General features: G+C 38.1%; 1 protein-coding gene across 1 annotated transcript in view; it reads left to right on the top strand.

Moving 5' to 3' along the window:
• Window positions 1-844: 844 nt before the first annotated feature.
• LOC102291707 (complement C3) overlaps window positions 845-15453 on the top strand; it is a 32565-nt gene continuing 17956 nt past the window's right edge. The window contains exons 1-21 of the mRNA XM_005946436.3: window positions 845-971; window positions 1061-1078; window positions 1197-1232; window positions 2466-2504; window positions 2814-3003; window positions 3715-3880; window positions 4133-4203; window positions 4436-4527; window positions 4923-5005; window positions 5094-5181; window positions 6095-6197; window positions 7285-7399; window positions 8281-8396; window positions 8498-8641; window positions 8804-9016; window positions 10412-10615; window positions 10919-11074; window positions 11189-11318; window positions 12126-12194; window positions 12516-12791; window positions 13408-13738. Of these exons, the coding sequence (XP_005946498.1) occupies window positions 892-971; window positions 1061-1078; window positions 1197-1232; window positions 2466-2504; window positions 2814-3003; window positions 3715-3880; window positions 4133-4203; window positions 4436-4527; window positions 4923-5005; window positions 5094-5181; window positions 6095-6197; window positions 7285-7399; window positions 8281-8396; window positions 8498-8641; window positions 8804-9016; window positions 10412-10615; window positions 10919-11074; window positions 11189-11318; window positions 12126-12194; window positions 12516-12791; window positions 13408-13738 (2720 nt within the window). The 5' untranslated portion in view covers window positions 845-891. The remainder of the gene's footprint in view (window positions 972-1060; window positions 1079-1196; window positions 1233-2465; window positions 2505-2813; window positions 3004-3714; window positions 3881-4132; window positions 4204-4435; window positions 4528-4922; window positions 5006-5093; window positions 5182-6094; window positions 6198-7284; window positions 7400-8280; window positions 8397-8497; window positions 8642-8803; window positions 9017-10411; window positions 10616-10918; window positions 11075-11188; window positions 11319-12125; window positions 12195-12515; window positions 12792-13407; window positions 13739-15453) is intronic.

Genomic DNA, 15453 nt, shown 5'->3' with positions numbered 1-15453 from the left:
AGCTTGGAGTAAGACAACATGCATGAAGAGGATGATGTGGACAAAATACTCATTTGCCTAATAATTCTGCACTCCCTGTATTGACATTATAAATAAACCTAACACATGTAACATATGCATTTTACAGATTTTTTATTCATAATCAATCTCACTGCCAAGCACGTTGATATATGCTCAAACCGCTTCCATCTCCAGACTCAGCTGTCTTGGATCCTAGCGGAGGAAGGAATACTGAAGAGGAACTAGTACAAAGCATATTAATGATACAGCTGTGACAAATGCCTGAGGAACACGGGACAAAGCATCTGCCATGACATTATCTTTGATATACTGAATGTCCAAATTGTCAGACTGAAAGAAAGCCCACCAGATGAGCCTGTGATTTGGGTTCTTCATTGAGTTTAAACCTTATAGGAGTTGATATGTGACATCTGCACACAGCTTAAATGGGTGATCCCAATGGGGCCAACATCTGAAACTGGGTCAGGTCCACCCACCAGTTGCTTGAAAAAAACAGACACAGATAACAAGAAAGCCAAGCCAGTGCTGTGTCAGTCACAAATAATACAACAGCTTTACACATTTTCTTCATTACCACATGACTGCTGCGTGCACATTCAGTTGACAATGAAATGCACGGTTTGTGCTACTGCAACTTCCAGCTGAGCTTCATTCATCATGTTAGTAAGTAAAATAAGTGAACTAAAAACAAAACGACCCTTTGCCCTGGTTAAGACCTCCCCATCATTCTTTGCCAAACAAGTCTATAGTTTGTTTTATTGATCAGCAGCTACATCCCTCCCCTTTCTATTAACTACAGTAGTTTTTGGGTCTCTCAAATTAGGTGACTGACTGGTAGCCATAGTCCACAGAAACTCCAAGACAATCGTTATGGTTCGACTGAAGCTACACAACATTTTATTCCTTGTACTTTTCTGCAACTCAAATGGACAATTTGACCATTCTAGGAGGTAAGAGGCTTTACTTACTCAGTACCTGCTGTGTGTTGGACATTACATCTTTGAGGTTTTGCATAATAATCGTGCTGTGATCTTTACAGGCATCCATGGAGGGACAGGTATGTATGTATGTGCACAAACATGCTTACACAAGAGGTCTGTGAGCAAGAATCATATAGTACAGACAAGGTTAAGCCTCTGGTAGCTTCAGTTGTTGTTTTTGAATCTCATCCCCAGATTTGTACCAATTGACCGATACTGGCATCTTCATGAGTAAGTAACCTTTGATGGATTCGGCCTAACAGAAAGCAAAATATGCATAAACTAAAAAAATGAATAAGTTAAGAAATTAAGATGTGTTGATTCACTGTTTTTCTTTAACATGTATTTTAAAATATCAATTCAGATTTATTACCCTCAATCTTTGGGTATGTGCTCTCATTTCCTTATCAAACATATTCTCATCATGGTTTTGTGTGGCCTTTTCTGCTATAATGATTGAGAATTTCTTATGTCCCTTTTAAAAATATCATTAAGGCATGCTGTTTCTTATTCATTTGTTTTTTACATTTGTTATTGCAACTTGCATGTCATTATCCCCTCTCCATTTTAATTGTAACCCTGTTAAGCCAGTCTGAAATAATTGCCAAAAATTTGCATTGTTTGAAAAGAGTTTATTGAACCTGGTGACATTTAAAGAAGAAGAAGAAATGAAATACTGTATATCAGTTTAAATTTGTATCATATTTGCTGCATGTGGCATATGTTTTGTGCAGTTTATTTATAACATGGTTTCTGCAGATGACCACATGTGCTGACACACACACACACACACACACACACACACACACACACACACACACACACACACACACACACACATCCCATACACAATTGTAACTGATTTCCAATATTACCAAGTACAGTTTTTCCTACTATGACAAAGAATTTTATTCTATTTTGTAGAGGACTTTATTCTATTGTATAAAGTATTTTATTCTTGTTGTATAGTGTGTTATTCTATTTTTTCTTATCCTATTCTATTGTGCTTTTCTTAACTTTTACTGATCTTAAACTTGTACTTTCTGCCGTGACCAAACAATTTCCCACCTGTGGGACTAATAAAGGTTTATCTTATCTTATCTTATCTTATCTTATCTTATCTTATCTTATCTTATCTTATCTTATCTTATCTTATCTTATCTTATCTTATCTTATCTTATCTTATTTCTTAAAATGAATTTTGTACAATTCATTTTTAATTAGGTTTTTTATTTAAGAAAAAAATCCCGCTGCTGATGCAGACGTCTCAAAATGTCACAAAATCTCATGCAACAAATGTGGTACTTGGTATTACATAAGTAAATGTTCCCACATTGAAGATGAATAGAAAAATGCAGTGTCATGAGCCGTACATTGTTATATGTGCAAAATATGTTTTATCCGAGTCTCAGTTAGCAGCACTATGTGATGACTGAAATTAATACGTTTCCTCTTCATTTGTAGGAAAGAAAAACCACAGAAAACAATTGATCCTTCACCAAGGTACAGATGCTCACCAAATGCCTTCTCTTAATACATCAGTCAAACCAAATTGTATATTATGTTTACCAAAGTGTGTTCTATCTTTATTTGTTTATTTTTTTTTTAAATTTTATTACTCTGTTAGATATTCATATTTCATGTTTTGGCTTGTCAGTTCAAAATGAAATTGGTTTTTTGCTAGAATTGTTCACCAGAGTAACATAGGAGTGCTGAAATTGTATAACAGTGGTGCTGCAGTAGCCACAATAAAGACTGAACTACTGGTGACAGTAGTATTACTGAAATCCATGTTTTGTTGCTCTCCTCCAGGTTCGTTCTGCTGGCTCCAGATGTGCTGAGGACAGACAGCGATGAGAACATCTACTTACAGGCTGATAGTGTGTCTGACCCCATTGCTGTCTCCATCGTGATCCAGAACTTCAACGAGGCTGTCACGTTATTACAGGACTCAGTCACACTAAATCAGGCAAATGGATTCAGCACCCTCAAGCCTATACAGGTGACTCAGCAAGCTCATATTTAAGGTTACCCATTCAACTCAAACAGAGGATACGTGCACAAGTGTCATTTATCAGAAGCTACTAACCTACATCTGAAAAATGTGTGAACTATTTGTGATATGATGTTCACTAAATAGCCTCAAACAGTTACAAAAGGAGAAGTGCAAAATCTTAGATGTTGATTGTTTTTTCTTAAAATAAAAAGAAGTCATTCTCATTGTTGCATGCAGCCGCCTTCGCTCATATTTATTTATTGTTAGCTCATCCAGTCAAAGCACCAGTGAGCTAATGCGATGGTAAGACGTTGCCCCTCCTAAAATTCCCAAGAATTTGTCCCCCTGAGAGTCAGTTTGTTGTGGAACGCGATGAATTTGTACAGCTTGTCTTGGATATGAATGTTTGTGAACTTCCTTGACTTCTCAGTTAATTTAGGTTCTCACTACCTTGTGCCGTACAGGCAACCAGTGCCAACATAACTGTCTTTCTGTACTTCACACATTGTAGTAACCTGTCAACTGTGATGGATCCTGAGCAAAATCATCTTTGACATTCTGGTTGACAGAATGTAATCCAAACTGTTTCAAATTGAAATAAATGCTAAAGTCAAAGTGAATGAAAGAAATTAGAAATAAAATACTGATAAAATTCACTGACTGAGAGCAGCTTTTGAGAGTAACTGTCTTCTATATCACAATCACATCTCATCGCAGCTTTCCTCTGATTTACTGAATCGCGAAGAAAAGAAGAAGAAATTGGTGAATTTGAAAGTGACCTTTGGAGGTTTCCACGTTGAGAAGAAGCTATTGATGGTAACCTTTCACTCTGGGTACATCTTTATCCAGACAGACAAACCCATCTACAACCCAGGAGATACCGGTGAGAACAGAGGATATTCATTAAAACTTCAAAGAAAACTTCAAAATAAAGATGCGAACAATTAAAACAACTATAACATGACTAGACGAGATAGTTTTCAGGTTGAATCTTAAATAGCGTATTTGTTAAGGACTATTTTGAGATGATAGTGATAGTGGTTGCTAAAACGTTTCCAGTAGCAAAGATCATAAATAATAATTTTGTTTGACTGATTTAAAAGAAATGTCCACTTTCTTTTCCTTTCGTCTCCAGTTCGACTTCGAGCCTTTGTGTCTTCTCCAACCTTTAGGGCCTTCAACAACTCCATCGAAATAGATATTGAGGTGAACAAACCATTGATTGCAAATATAAAAAATTTTTTTGTGAATGCTGAAATATAAAATGGTTGTGCCAAAAGATGTTAAAACCATCCATGTGACAGTACAAGAGGGATTGTCCTGTAGCTACATAACTTGGTAGCTTTTGTAGAAACTGGATTCTGGCAGTATTTTGGTGATAACCCTGTCATGTACTGAATGTATCAGCTCAAATGCTGACGTAGTTTCTGTGTTATAGAATCCAGATGGTGTGGTGGTTAAACAGGTCTCCAGGACCAGGGCTGTTGATGGGATCTTTTCAGAAACATTTCCACTCTCTGAATACGTCAAGTAAGTATCGACTCATTTGGTAACTATTTCGTTATATTACAAGCTGTGTGAAAGTTTAACACAGATGTTTGATAGATTCTTGGCTTCTAAGTCGTCTTATCAAATTTTTAGGAAGTCATCATTCCAGTATGATTTTATCTCATGCACATGTTTACTTTAGGCCACCACCTGCACCAGTTTAGATTTTAGAGTATCTTACAAATGCTGACTGGGTGGCACACAGAGTACCTGTTTGCTGCTTAATATGTGCAGCGAGTCAGCAAGACGAACAACATGGCAGAATGTTAGAATCTCAGTTAGGAAAGAGAAGAACAAAAGCAAAGACATTTTATTTGACCTTTACATTGTTGGGATGAACAGTGCGTTGGGTGTTGAGCAACATTTATGTCTTATAGTGAAGGAACATGGATTATTAAAGCAAGGTTTGACCACTGGGAGGAGAACACTTTCACCTCTCAGTTTCAGGTGAAGAAATATGGTAGGTGGAGTTATTATGCTAATCAAATGAATAATATCTTTCCCTGTGTTTTCTGAATGTCACATTCATTGTAATGTTTCTTTTTTAGTGCTTCCTGCCTTCAATGTTACCTTAACACCCAAGAAGACCTTCCTTAGCTTGGATGACAGTGAACTGGTAGTAGAAATCTCAGCCAGGTTTGTTTATTACACTTAAACACACCAACAAACTCTCTTACTTGTGACATCCTTTGGTCATATTTAGTCTCTAACTAAATCCTAGCCTTTCAATGCTATTGAAACCTGTTTATTTGTCTGACTTGTTGAAGCCCCGTGTCCCCACTCGTTCCCTTCGGACAGCTGAGCGGTTGTTGCTTTCGGTCCCAAAGTCACGGCTGAAACTTAGAGGAGACCAAGCGTTGTCTGTCGCAGCGCCGATGCTTTGGAATAACCTTCCATATTAGACAAGCTTCATCAGTTCCAGTTTTTAAGTCCTTATTAAAAACCTATTTTTATTCCCTGGCTTTTAACTCTGTGGATAACTGACATTTTTATTAATTTTATTGCTATGTCTGGTTTCTGCTTTCTATTATTATATTTATATTTGTATTGTACAGCATTTTGGTCTACCAGGTGTGTTTTAAAGTGCTATATAAATAAATGATGATGATAATGATGAAATGTTATTTCCATCACAATGAATTTTAGGTTATTTTATTTAATCTTGGGCTGAGTTTAGTATAAACTCTTCTAAACTCTTCCTTAGAAATGATGTCCTACCCTGTAAACAGACTCTAAAATAGTCAAGAATTTAAAAATACAAATGTAATGACATTCTTAGCCATAAGAACATTCATGGTCATCATTTTCTGGACTTTGTATTTTCTCTGAAGCAGCACGTTGGGGCTTCAAAATACATATTTAAGGCTCATCTGCAATGCCTTAGTTTTTCTGACCCAGACGTTACGTCCATGTTTTTTACTGTCTGTCCAAGAGGTCATTAGAGCAACTGCATTTTCTGTGTTGGCTTCATTTGGCTTGGGAACTGTTAGATAGGTATTATAAACATACCATTGACTGGTGGATAACTGTTTTGGGGATTGTGTTTCAGGTACCTGTATGGAGAGCCAGTCCAGGGGACAGCTTATGTTGTGTTTGGAGTCAAGCTCAATAAAGAAATGATAAGATTACCTTCAGTGAAGCAGGTGTCAGATGTAAGTTTACTCTAAAAGTTTACATTACTATGGCTGTAGATTTTGGCCTCTGTATTTCAGATCTATGTCAAAATTAATGTGCTTATTTGCTTCCTTTTACTTATCTATTATTTTTGTTTAGCTCTGGTGTTAAACAACCATACTGGGACAGTAAAAAAAAAAGGTGACAAAAAGAGACACTGTTAGCAGCTACTTCTGTTAATAACACTTAGGCCTTAGTCACACAGGCCTGCAGCATCATATCTGGCAACTACCTGTTGCAAGGATAACATATCTATGCTTTAATCAGGTGTGAGTGGTTGGTGGCATTCACTGTGAAATCAGTTGTTAAACATGTAACATGGGCCTGGAGACCAGCCAGTGACCCCTGGGCCTGCTATTTGAAAAATCTCTGTGTGACTGCTTTGGTTGCTTGCACGTCATGTGAAAGACAATAGCTCACCTGCAAAAACCTACTCACCTAGCAGTAGTGAAACTCTGAACAGAGTAATGCTAACTGGAAGACACAACTTCTGCTCTCAAGATAGCATTCTCTGTCTTTGGTTTGTGTTGCACTTTTACAAGTTTTACTACGACTCAGAAAGCAAATGGGAAGTATTTGCAGACAACTCAGTGGGGTCACATACTGGTCACTAGGGCTGGGTGACTCAGACCATACCGGCTTATTCCATAAACCGCAATGCTTAAGTCATTTTTATCTATATGCAAAATAGTTGCAAGTAGTTTTAAAAAGGAAGTTGATGAGAGCCATGGGACTCAAACATACGGTGTGAGTGCAGCTGGAGAACAAAAATAGTAATTTATAAGAACTTAAAAAAGTTCTTATAACCCCCCCCCAAACAAACAAAGAAACCACCAAAGTCTTTGCTTCAACTAAATTTCAAATATTTCTTTGATGTATGAAGTTTGCGTACTCTGTGTACAGACAATAGCTTGCTGATGAAGCATCCTTGCCAAATGTCTTCATAAAGCATAGTGACTGTAAAGAGGTGCTTGAGCCAAGAGTTTATATTAATAATTTTACATACTGGGTAGGCTAAATGGCCTTTATAGCTGCTAAATGTCATGACTGTTTCTCTTCATGCAGCTTGATGGTGGAACTGTTACACTGAGCATGGAGGAGATCAAAAGTGCTTACCCCAACATTCGATCTTTGATCGGGAACTCTGTGTATGTCAAGGCCTCTGTGCTCACCAAGACAGGTAAACATGAAGTGTGAGCCAGAATTTCAGACAAACTAAAGAAAGTCAACATTTTGAACCACAAATAAATAAAACAATAAATAAATAAATAAATAAAAAAAATAAGCACATTTAAAATCCTGCAAATCTAACACAACGATAAAATGTGCTGTAAATGAGCAGATTAATTTCGTGTGCTTTCTAATGCAACTAACTCAGAATTTTGGACATGGTGTTAAGTTGGCTTTGTAACTGCTTTATCTACTCACATTAGTTGATGATCAGCTTGTCAACTTTGCCTTGCTCCTTTTCTGATAGCCTAGTAAGATCAAACTCTCCGGTGTGTTGTAATTAACCACTGCTCGCCAGGATCAATAATGTCTGCTGTGAAACTCCAAACTCACGCAACTTACGCTCTGAATTGTATCAACATGCCCTTTAGCATTCTGGATAAACCAAAGTACCGGTAATCAAAACCTTTGACTCTCTTTAGTATCATATTATTTGGAAATGTAGGTCATGTTGCTGCTGCTGGGGGAAAACAGTTAAAATGCTGAAAAGCAAAATCCTGTTTATCTGCTGCAGTACTAACTAACAGCTCAAGCAACAATAACTGAAAATGGACATGAAATGGTTCACCTTTAGTGCACCTCCACACTGCACAGAACTCTTTTCTCCAAGAACCTTTTGATTCTGTGTTCCACCATGCATCTATCCTTTCTCTTTTACTAATTCTTATCAGGGGCGTAGGGGGGCTAGAACCAGCTATCATAGAGTGAGAGGTGGGGTACACCCTGGACATGTCACTAGTCTGATGCAGGCTAGATTCTCTGTTCACAACATTAATTACGTCAGTGGTTATTTATATATATATTTTTTGGATTGTTTGATGATCATTGCAGGAAGTGATCTGGTTGAGGCCGAGAAGTCTGGCATTAAAATTGTGGAATCTCCCTACGTCTTATTGTTCCAAAACATACCAAAGTACTTCAAGCCAGGCCTGCCTTTTGATTTCACAGTAAGGGTCATTCTCTGCATTTTCATTCTATTTGAATTAATTATTGAAGTTCAAATAAATATTGTAGTGAGCATCTAAAAAGATAGAGCAATCTTTTCCAGATTCAGGTGAGCCACCATGATGGTTCCATGGCTCGTAACGTCCTGGTTAAGCTGAACTTGCTGGACACCCCATTATTCGTGCCCTCCGGAACCACCAGAGCTGCCATCAACATGCCCAAGAATGATCAACCACAAACCATCATTGTTAGTATGACTGTTCTACCTCACTGATTCTACCTGTGTGTGTGATCTATTTTTTTTTATTTAAAGTCATGAAGGCTGATAAGTTAGTTACATTTCTAGCTACAGGTATTGGTCTTAGTTTAATACTTTTTTCTTTTCTATTTGTTTGTTCCTCTTTTGCAGGCTGAAACAGCACAGGATGGCTTGAGACCAGAGCAGCAGGCAAAGCAGCAGTTCACTGTTTATTCCTACAGCACCCATGACCATGAAAAGAACTACCTGCATGTCTCCACAGGAACTACCACAGTGTCTTTAGGAGAAAGACTGTCCGTGAAGCTCACAGTCAGTCTTGCAGATGAGTCGTTCAGAGGATTCATCAAATTTATCACCTACCTGGTGAGCTGACATGTTCTAATACACGTGAACATAAAAAAAGAATGTGGGACAATCAGCTGTCCACAAAAATAAAAAATAAAACACACAGTCAAAGATAAAGCAAATACAAATATCTATCTATCTATCTATCTATCTATCTATCTATCTATCTATCTATCTATCTATCTATCTATCTATCTATCTATCTATCTATCTATCTATCTATCTATCTATCTATCTATTATCTATCTATCTATCTATCTATCTATCTATCTATCTATCTATCTATCTATCTATCTATCTATCTATCTATCTATCAATATTAATACAATCATCTATCTATCTATCAATGCTCTTCTTTTTTCATCACTTATTACTATAGATTACCTCTCTTCTCGCTTTCAAGCATGAATGGCAAGGTCGTACTTTGATGAAGCCATTCCAAAACCTCTTTTTTTGAGTCTTTGGGGGTGGACTTCATCTGTTTCATATTATAGTCCTTTTGCAAAACCCAAGTGCTCGTGAGCTTCAGGAAATAAACTGATGGTCAGACATTTTCCTTCAGGAAAGTCTTGTATAATTCATGGCTCCATCAAGTCATCCAGGTCCTGAAGCAGCAAAGCAGGCCCAGACCATCACACTACCACCATGACTGTTTGACGCTGTGCTAGCTTTATACCAGATGCAACAGCACTCACATTTTGTCTTGTGAATCCAAATGTGAGATGAACCTTTGTGTTCTTTTTGGTCAGCAGTAGTTTTCTCATTTGAACTGTCCCATGGATGCCATTATCGCTCAGTGTGTTTCTTATTGATGAATCAACACTGAATATGACTGAAGTAAGTGAGACCTGCAGTTCTTTATATGTTGTTCTAGCTTTGTTTGTAACCTCACAGATGAGCCGTTGATGCTGAGTTGTTGAGGCCAACCACTCCTGGGAAGGTTCTTTACTGTTTCAAGTTTTATCCATTTACGGATAATGGCTCTCATTGTGGTTCACTGGAGTCGTAATGCCTTAGAAATGGTTTTGTAACCCTATTCAAACTGATAGAGGCAATAAAAAAGTGTGATAAATATGCAAAAATCTAAGAAATTTACAACAGGACAATCTGTCGGATGATGAGTGTAATCAGGATGCACTTGAGCTCAATTCTAAATGGCATGGCGAAGGCTGGAATTACCTTTGTATACGTTTTATATATATATATTTTCATCTTTTAATAATAGAGTGTTGTGTTTAGAAGTTTAAGGTGAAAAATAAATGTAATCCATTTTAAAATAACACGACAAAATAAAAGTGAAAAGTGAAGCACTTTGAATACTTCCTCGATACACTAAATATATGTGTGTGTGTGTGTGTGTGTGTGTGTGTGTGTGTGTGTGTGTGTGTGTGTGTGTGTGTGTGTGATTCTCAGATTCTCAGTAAAGGAAAAATCATACAAGCCGGGCGCATGGATATAACTGGTCAGCTGGTCACCAGCATCGGGCTGATGGTAACACCAGACATGATGCCATCGTTTCGTATTGTGGCGTATTACACTATTCCCTGGATGGACACAGAGGAGGTGGTGTCCGACTCCGTCTGGATAGATGTGGTGGATTCCTGTCTTGGAGGAGGGGTGAGTCCTCAGCTCTCTCACTCACTCAGAGGGTACAGTGTTTACCAGCTGGAGGGTTGGTGGTTAAACCCTGCCACCTTCAGTCTGCGTGTCAGAGTATCCTTGGGCGTGACACTGAACCCCCAGTTACTCTGGGTGCATTAACCATTATTAAACTAGTCTTAAATTATGATTTTATTGCATTCTTAAATGTTTCTGATAACAAGAAAACCAACAAACAAAAGTTTTTTTTTTCTTTTCTTTAGTCTTTTATGGTTCTGTTTGTGTGTTTTTGGGTTTTTTTGCTTTCATTCTCTGCTATAGCTCACAGTGGGGCCAGTGGACGGCGCACCCAGAGACTACCTTCCTGGGAAGATGTTTCGCTTTAAGATAAGAGGTGACCCGGGGGCAAAGGTCAGCCTGGTGGCCGTGGACAACGCTGTGTATCTTCTCAGCAGGGACAGACTTACGCAAAAGAAGGTGTGCTTTTTTGGATTTGGAAAATTTCTGTTTTATAATACTGATAATAGACTGAAAAAGACAATTGCAATGCAGAAGTCCTTTCACCTTTTGTTAATGGAACCCTCTGCTCAGATTTGGGACGTGGTCGAGCACGGTGATATTGGTTGCACACGAGGGGGAGGCCGAGATGCCAATGGGGTATTTCAAGATGCAGGACTGCTTTTCTCCTCCAGCCGTGGCTTTCCAACCCCAACTAGGAAAGGTATCTATCAGCATGGAGCATCTGTGGAAAGTTTAAACTTTTTAGTCCCTCTTTACCTTTATAGCAGCTGAAGACCATGTTTCTGCCGCAAATCAGACCTTTCTACATCTACTAAGGCCATTTCTTCTACAATCTGCTCATCACTTGGGCCATCATGGTGTATATTACAGTGCTGTCTATTACAGTGCTGTATATGTGTATATATATGTGTATAAATGTGAGAGTGAATGAATAGTGGTATTGTAAAGCGCTTTGGGTGCCTTGAAAAGCGCTATATAAATCCAATCCATTATTATTATTATTATACTACAGTGCTTTCTATTAGGCATGGGTTTAGCTAAAAGTTAGTATACTAAAACTGACTTAAAACTAAGATTTATACAAATCCGGTCCCATAAAAACTTGGACATTTAGCTAAATGTACATAAAAATTCAGTGCAATGATTTGGAAATCACATAAACCCATATTTTATTCACAATGAAAAATGCAAATCATTGCATTTTTATGTTTATTTTAAACAATGTCACAGTTGTTTTGAAATTAGGGTATAACTGGCAAGTAGTTTCAGTTTTTTACATTAAGTGTAGCAGGCATCCGTTTATATTTAAGCCAATCTGTCCCCTTATATGTCTTGATGAATTGAATTAAACCCATACAAAGCAGTAAACCTCAGTGCAGTTGCGCATCTTATTCTTCTCCCTGTGTTACACCACCATGCCAGATGTCTCAACACTTCACAAATCCCACCTTAAACCCTGATTATGTATACAAAGATTAATAGTGTTATTCTACTCTTCTTCCCCCAGCCATGCAGTGTCCAGGCAATGCCAGAAGGCGGCGCTCTGCTGAACTGCTGCGACGTAAAGCACAGCTGGGTGAGTGCTGTCTGTTTTTTTAGTCAGCTGAGATTAGCTCGTATAAATTGTGCCTGCAGTTTAACTCTGCTTTCTATGCTTTTCCACCTTGTAACATTAGTGTGAAATTTATGGCATCAAATAAATAATTAAGTTAAGAGAAGGTGAATTTCATTATGGTTAAACAGCAGATGCGGGGCAACATTATCAACAATTTTATTATACGCACTTTTAGACATTTAGAATTTGGCATTTCATTAACATAGAAATGGCAAAATACAGAGTATCATACAACTGGTGCTGACCCTGCTGCTTACCTCTCTTCCACCCCTCTGCCTCCAGAGAGTCACTACAAGGAGAAGCTGCAGTATCGTTGCTGTAAAGATGGCCTTCGGGAGATCCCGATGCCGTACTCTTGCACACGACGCTCCCTCTACATCACTGAGGGATGGGAGTGCATCCGGGCGTTCCGCTATTGCTGCGCCACATTGAGGGACCAGCCGTTTAATACAGAGATTCCTACGACACCATCACCCACTACAACACCTGTTCCCACCACCACTGCTGCTCACATTATTATGCCACATCGGAGAATACATCTCTCGCAAGAGAACTTCAGTAATTTCTATACTTCTTTCTCATCAATTTGGCATTCATATCTTTGATTTTAGCTTGATATGTCAAAGCTTTTTACATTTAATTTAAAATTTAGCAGTATAACAATAAAATAGTTAATCAAAAATAGTTCATATTATTATTTAAAGACATTTCTAGATTTGGCACAAATCTAAAACTTTGGGTCCTCTCAAATCAGTTTAAGGACATTGACCTCTGCTAGCTTACTGGGAGCTGCTTCTTAGGAAAACAGTCTGCTTGACATTTACTGTTTTCCTGTGGAGCGCCAGTTGCGGCATTTTGTCCTCTTTTACTCACAGCACTGAAACTCTCTGATCAGGGCAGAAGGCATCTCCTGCTCCATCTACTGAGATCGCCAATAGATTTTTAGAGTTTAAGAGCACCTCATGTTCTACAGAAACATTTTATTTATTATGTAAAAAAAAGAAACAAAAAAACATTTCACTAATTTCTCCAATAATAACTATGGATGAAGTCAACACCAGTAAAAGCTAAACGCTTATACTTTAATCACATCTTGATTGTTTGATTAACAATCTGCTGGGTGTTGTCTAAAACACTATGTGCATAACTGTGTGAATATATTCAAATATTACAGACTGGAGATATCCTTCACCTGGACAACCTGGACTACAAGGACGACCTGGACCACCTGGACCACCTGGACCACCTGAAACTGAAGTATTGCGTTCATTTCCCGGCCAGCCTGGACCAATTGGGCGTGAAGTGTACCTTGAGAAATATGCGAGGAAAGCAGAGGACGAATATGATGTGCTTAGTTCAATTGCAAAAGAGATCATCGAAGAAGGCGAAGAGGAAGAAGAGTATACAGATGAGGCTGACGTATATCTGCGTTCCAAGTTCTATGAGTCTTGGATGTGGATGGATGTTAACCTGCCCAATCAGGCAGATAGAGACAGCAGAGATGGGTGAGTAAATGATTAGACCAGAGGTTACATCTAATGAAGACAAGTCTGATTGGTTAGTTAGTAACTTGGTTGTTTCAGCTGCAAAGCGGGACATGCAATTAAACCACTGTTGAGTACTTGAGTCATAAACAATGTTGGTCAAATTACTTGAAAATAGTGTACAGCAGACGTTAATGTTTTTGCCACTTTTTACGGAATCAAACTAAAAGTAATGTCAGTACCTCCAAGCTTTAAACGCTGCATGTTGATCTACACATGTCTGTTGCTGCCACAGTTGTTGCACGTACTCATGTCATTGTCATGAGACATACTCACAAACACAATGACGTTTTAGTAACCATAACGCAGCGTGCTTACCGGAAAGTAATAGGAATCTAATTACTTTTTTGCAATAGTAATCCCTTACTTTACTCGTTCTTTGAAAAAAGCAACGTGTTACTTGTAATGTGTTACTGCCCATCTCTGTTCATTAATACTTTTAACTTTCCACTAGTCCGATATTTAAAGCATCGTCATATACTGCCTTTCTCTCCTACACTTACTTCTCACCCCTTCATCATGGACACTGGTAACAGCTTTTTTTTTAGTGATAAACCACCTGAATGAAATCTTAAAAATCAAGCACAGAGACAAACACGGATCAGTACCAGCTCTAGGCAAATCCACAGTTAGCGCATCACAATAATGCAAATATCCGCCCTTAGTGTAGCCTTTGTGATTGTTCCCACTTGCATGTAAATCATATTAAACCAAATTTATCACAGTGTGAAAGCATGGTGGAGGAAACAGGTAAACTGAAAATATTAGTTACAGATGCTTTAATATCATGTGGGCTCCAGTGGGAAAAAACTGAACTCAAGTTCAGTGGGTTGATTTGACTGCGGTGTACACTCTACTAGCAGTGTGTAACTCGGTTTGTAAAATATCATGATTCATCGTCACTGATAAAAATAGACAGTAAACCAGCTTTTCTGTGGGTTAGCAGGAACACAGTATTTCATATCCATTGACCTTTAAAGACTTTTATTGCACCTCACAATATAAAGGTCCTTGAGGCGAATACTGTTGTGTTTTGGTGTGATACAGTAAATCAAATCGAACTGAACTAATAGACTTTTAAACACGTGTTCCTTCAACACTTAAATGTCCGCAGTATTTGAAAAGTTTACAAGACTTAGCTTGAAATGCTGTCCTTCTGTCAACATCCACAGATTAATGGACTAATTAGGATCATCGCTCACTGATTTCTCTCAATCTGTCTGTCTGATAAAAGAAAAAAACTTTTTTTAAGCGAGCGGGATCGTGCTGTTCGGTCAGTGATAACAGCAGAACAAACAGTTCTAAGTGCAGAAAACATGAACACAACATCATTCTGTGTTTCACCATCGTGACCATCGGTGTGTGTGCGTACACTCACAATGTAGCAACACAAATTCCTGCACTGTATCTGTGTCGTGCTTGCTCTGTGAAAACCATCTGCTAGTGTCTAGAACCAAGTTAATGTTTTATAGATTGTTTGCTGAAACTTCAGAAACCTTCACTGCAGTTTAATAGAGATAAAAGAGAGTGAGAGGTGTCATTTTTTAAACTGCACATTATTATGCCATAATCATAACTCGTACTACAGTAAACTGGTAGTTAATGAATTGTTATTGGCTAGTTACAGCGGGGAAAATAAGTATTTGACACATCAGCATTTTCATCAGTAAGGGGAT

This window comes from Haplochromis burtoni, unplaced genomic scaffold, assembly GCF_018398535.1.
Source record: "Haplochromis burtoni strain Fernald_Lab_line unplaced genomic scaffold, NCSU_Asbu1 Contig_479, whole genome shotgun sequence".
NCBI lineage: Eukaryota > Metazoa > Chordata > Actinopteri > Cichliformes > Cichlidae > Haplochromis > Haplochromis burtoni.
This window is presented reverse-complemented; position numbering and strand designations above follow the sequence as displayed.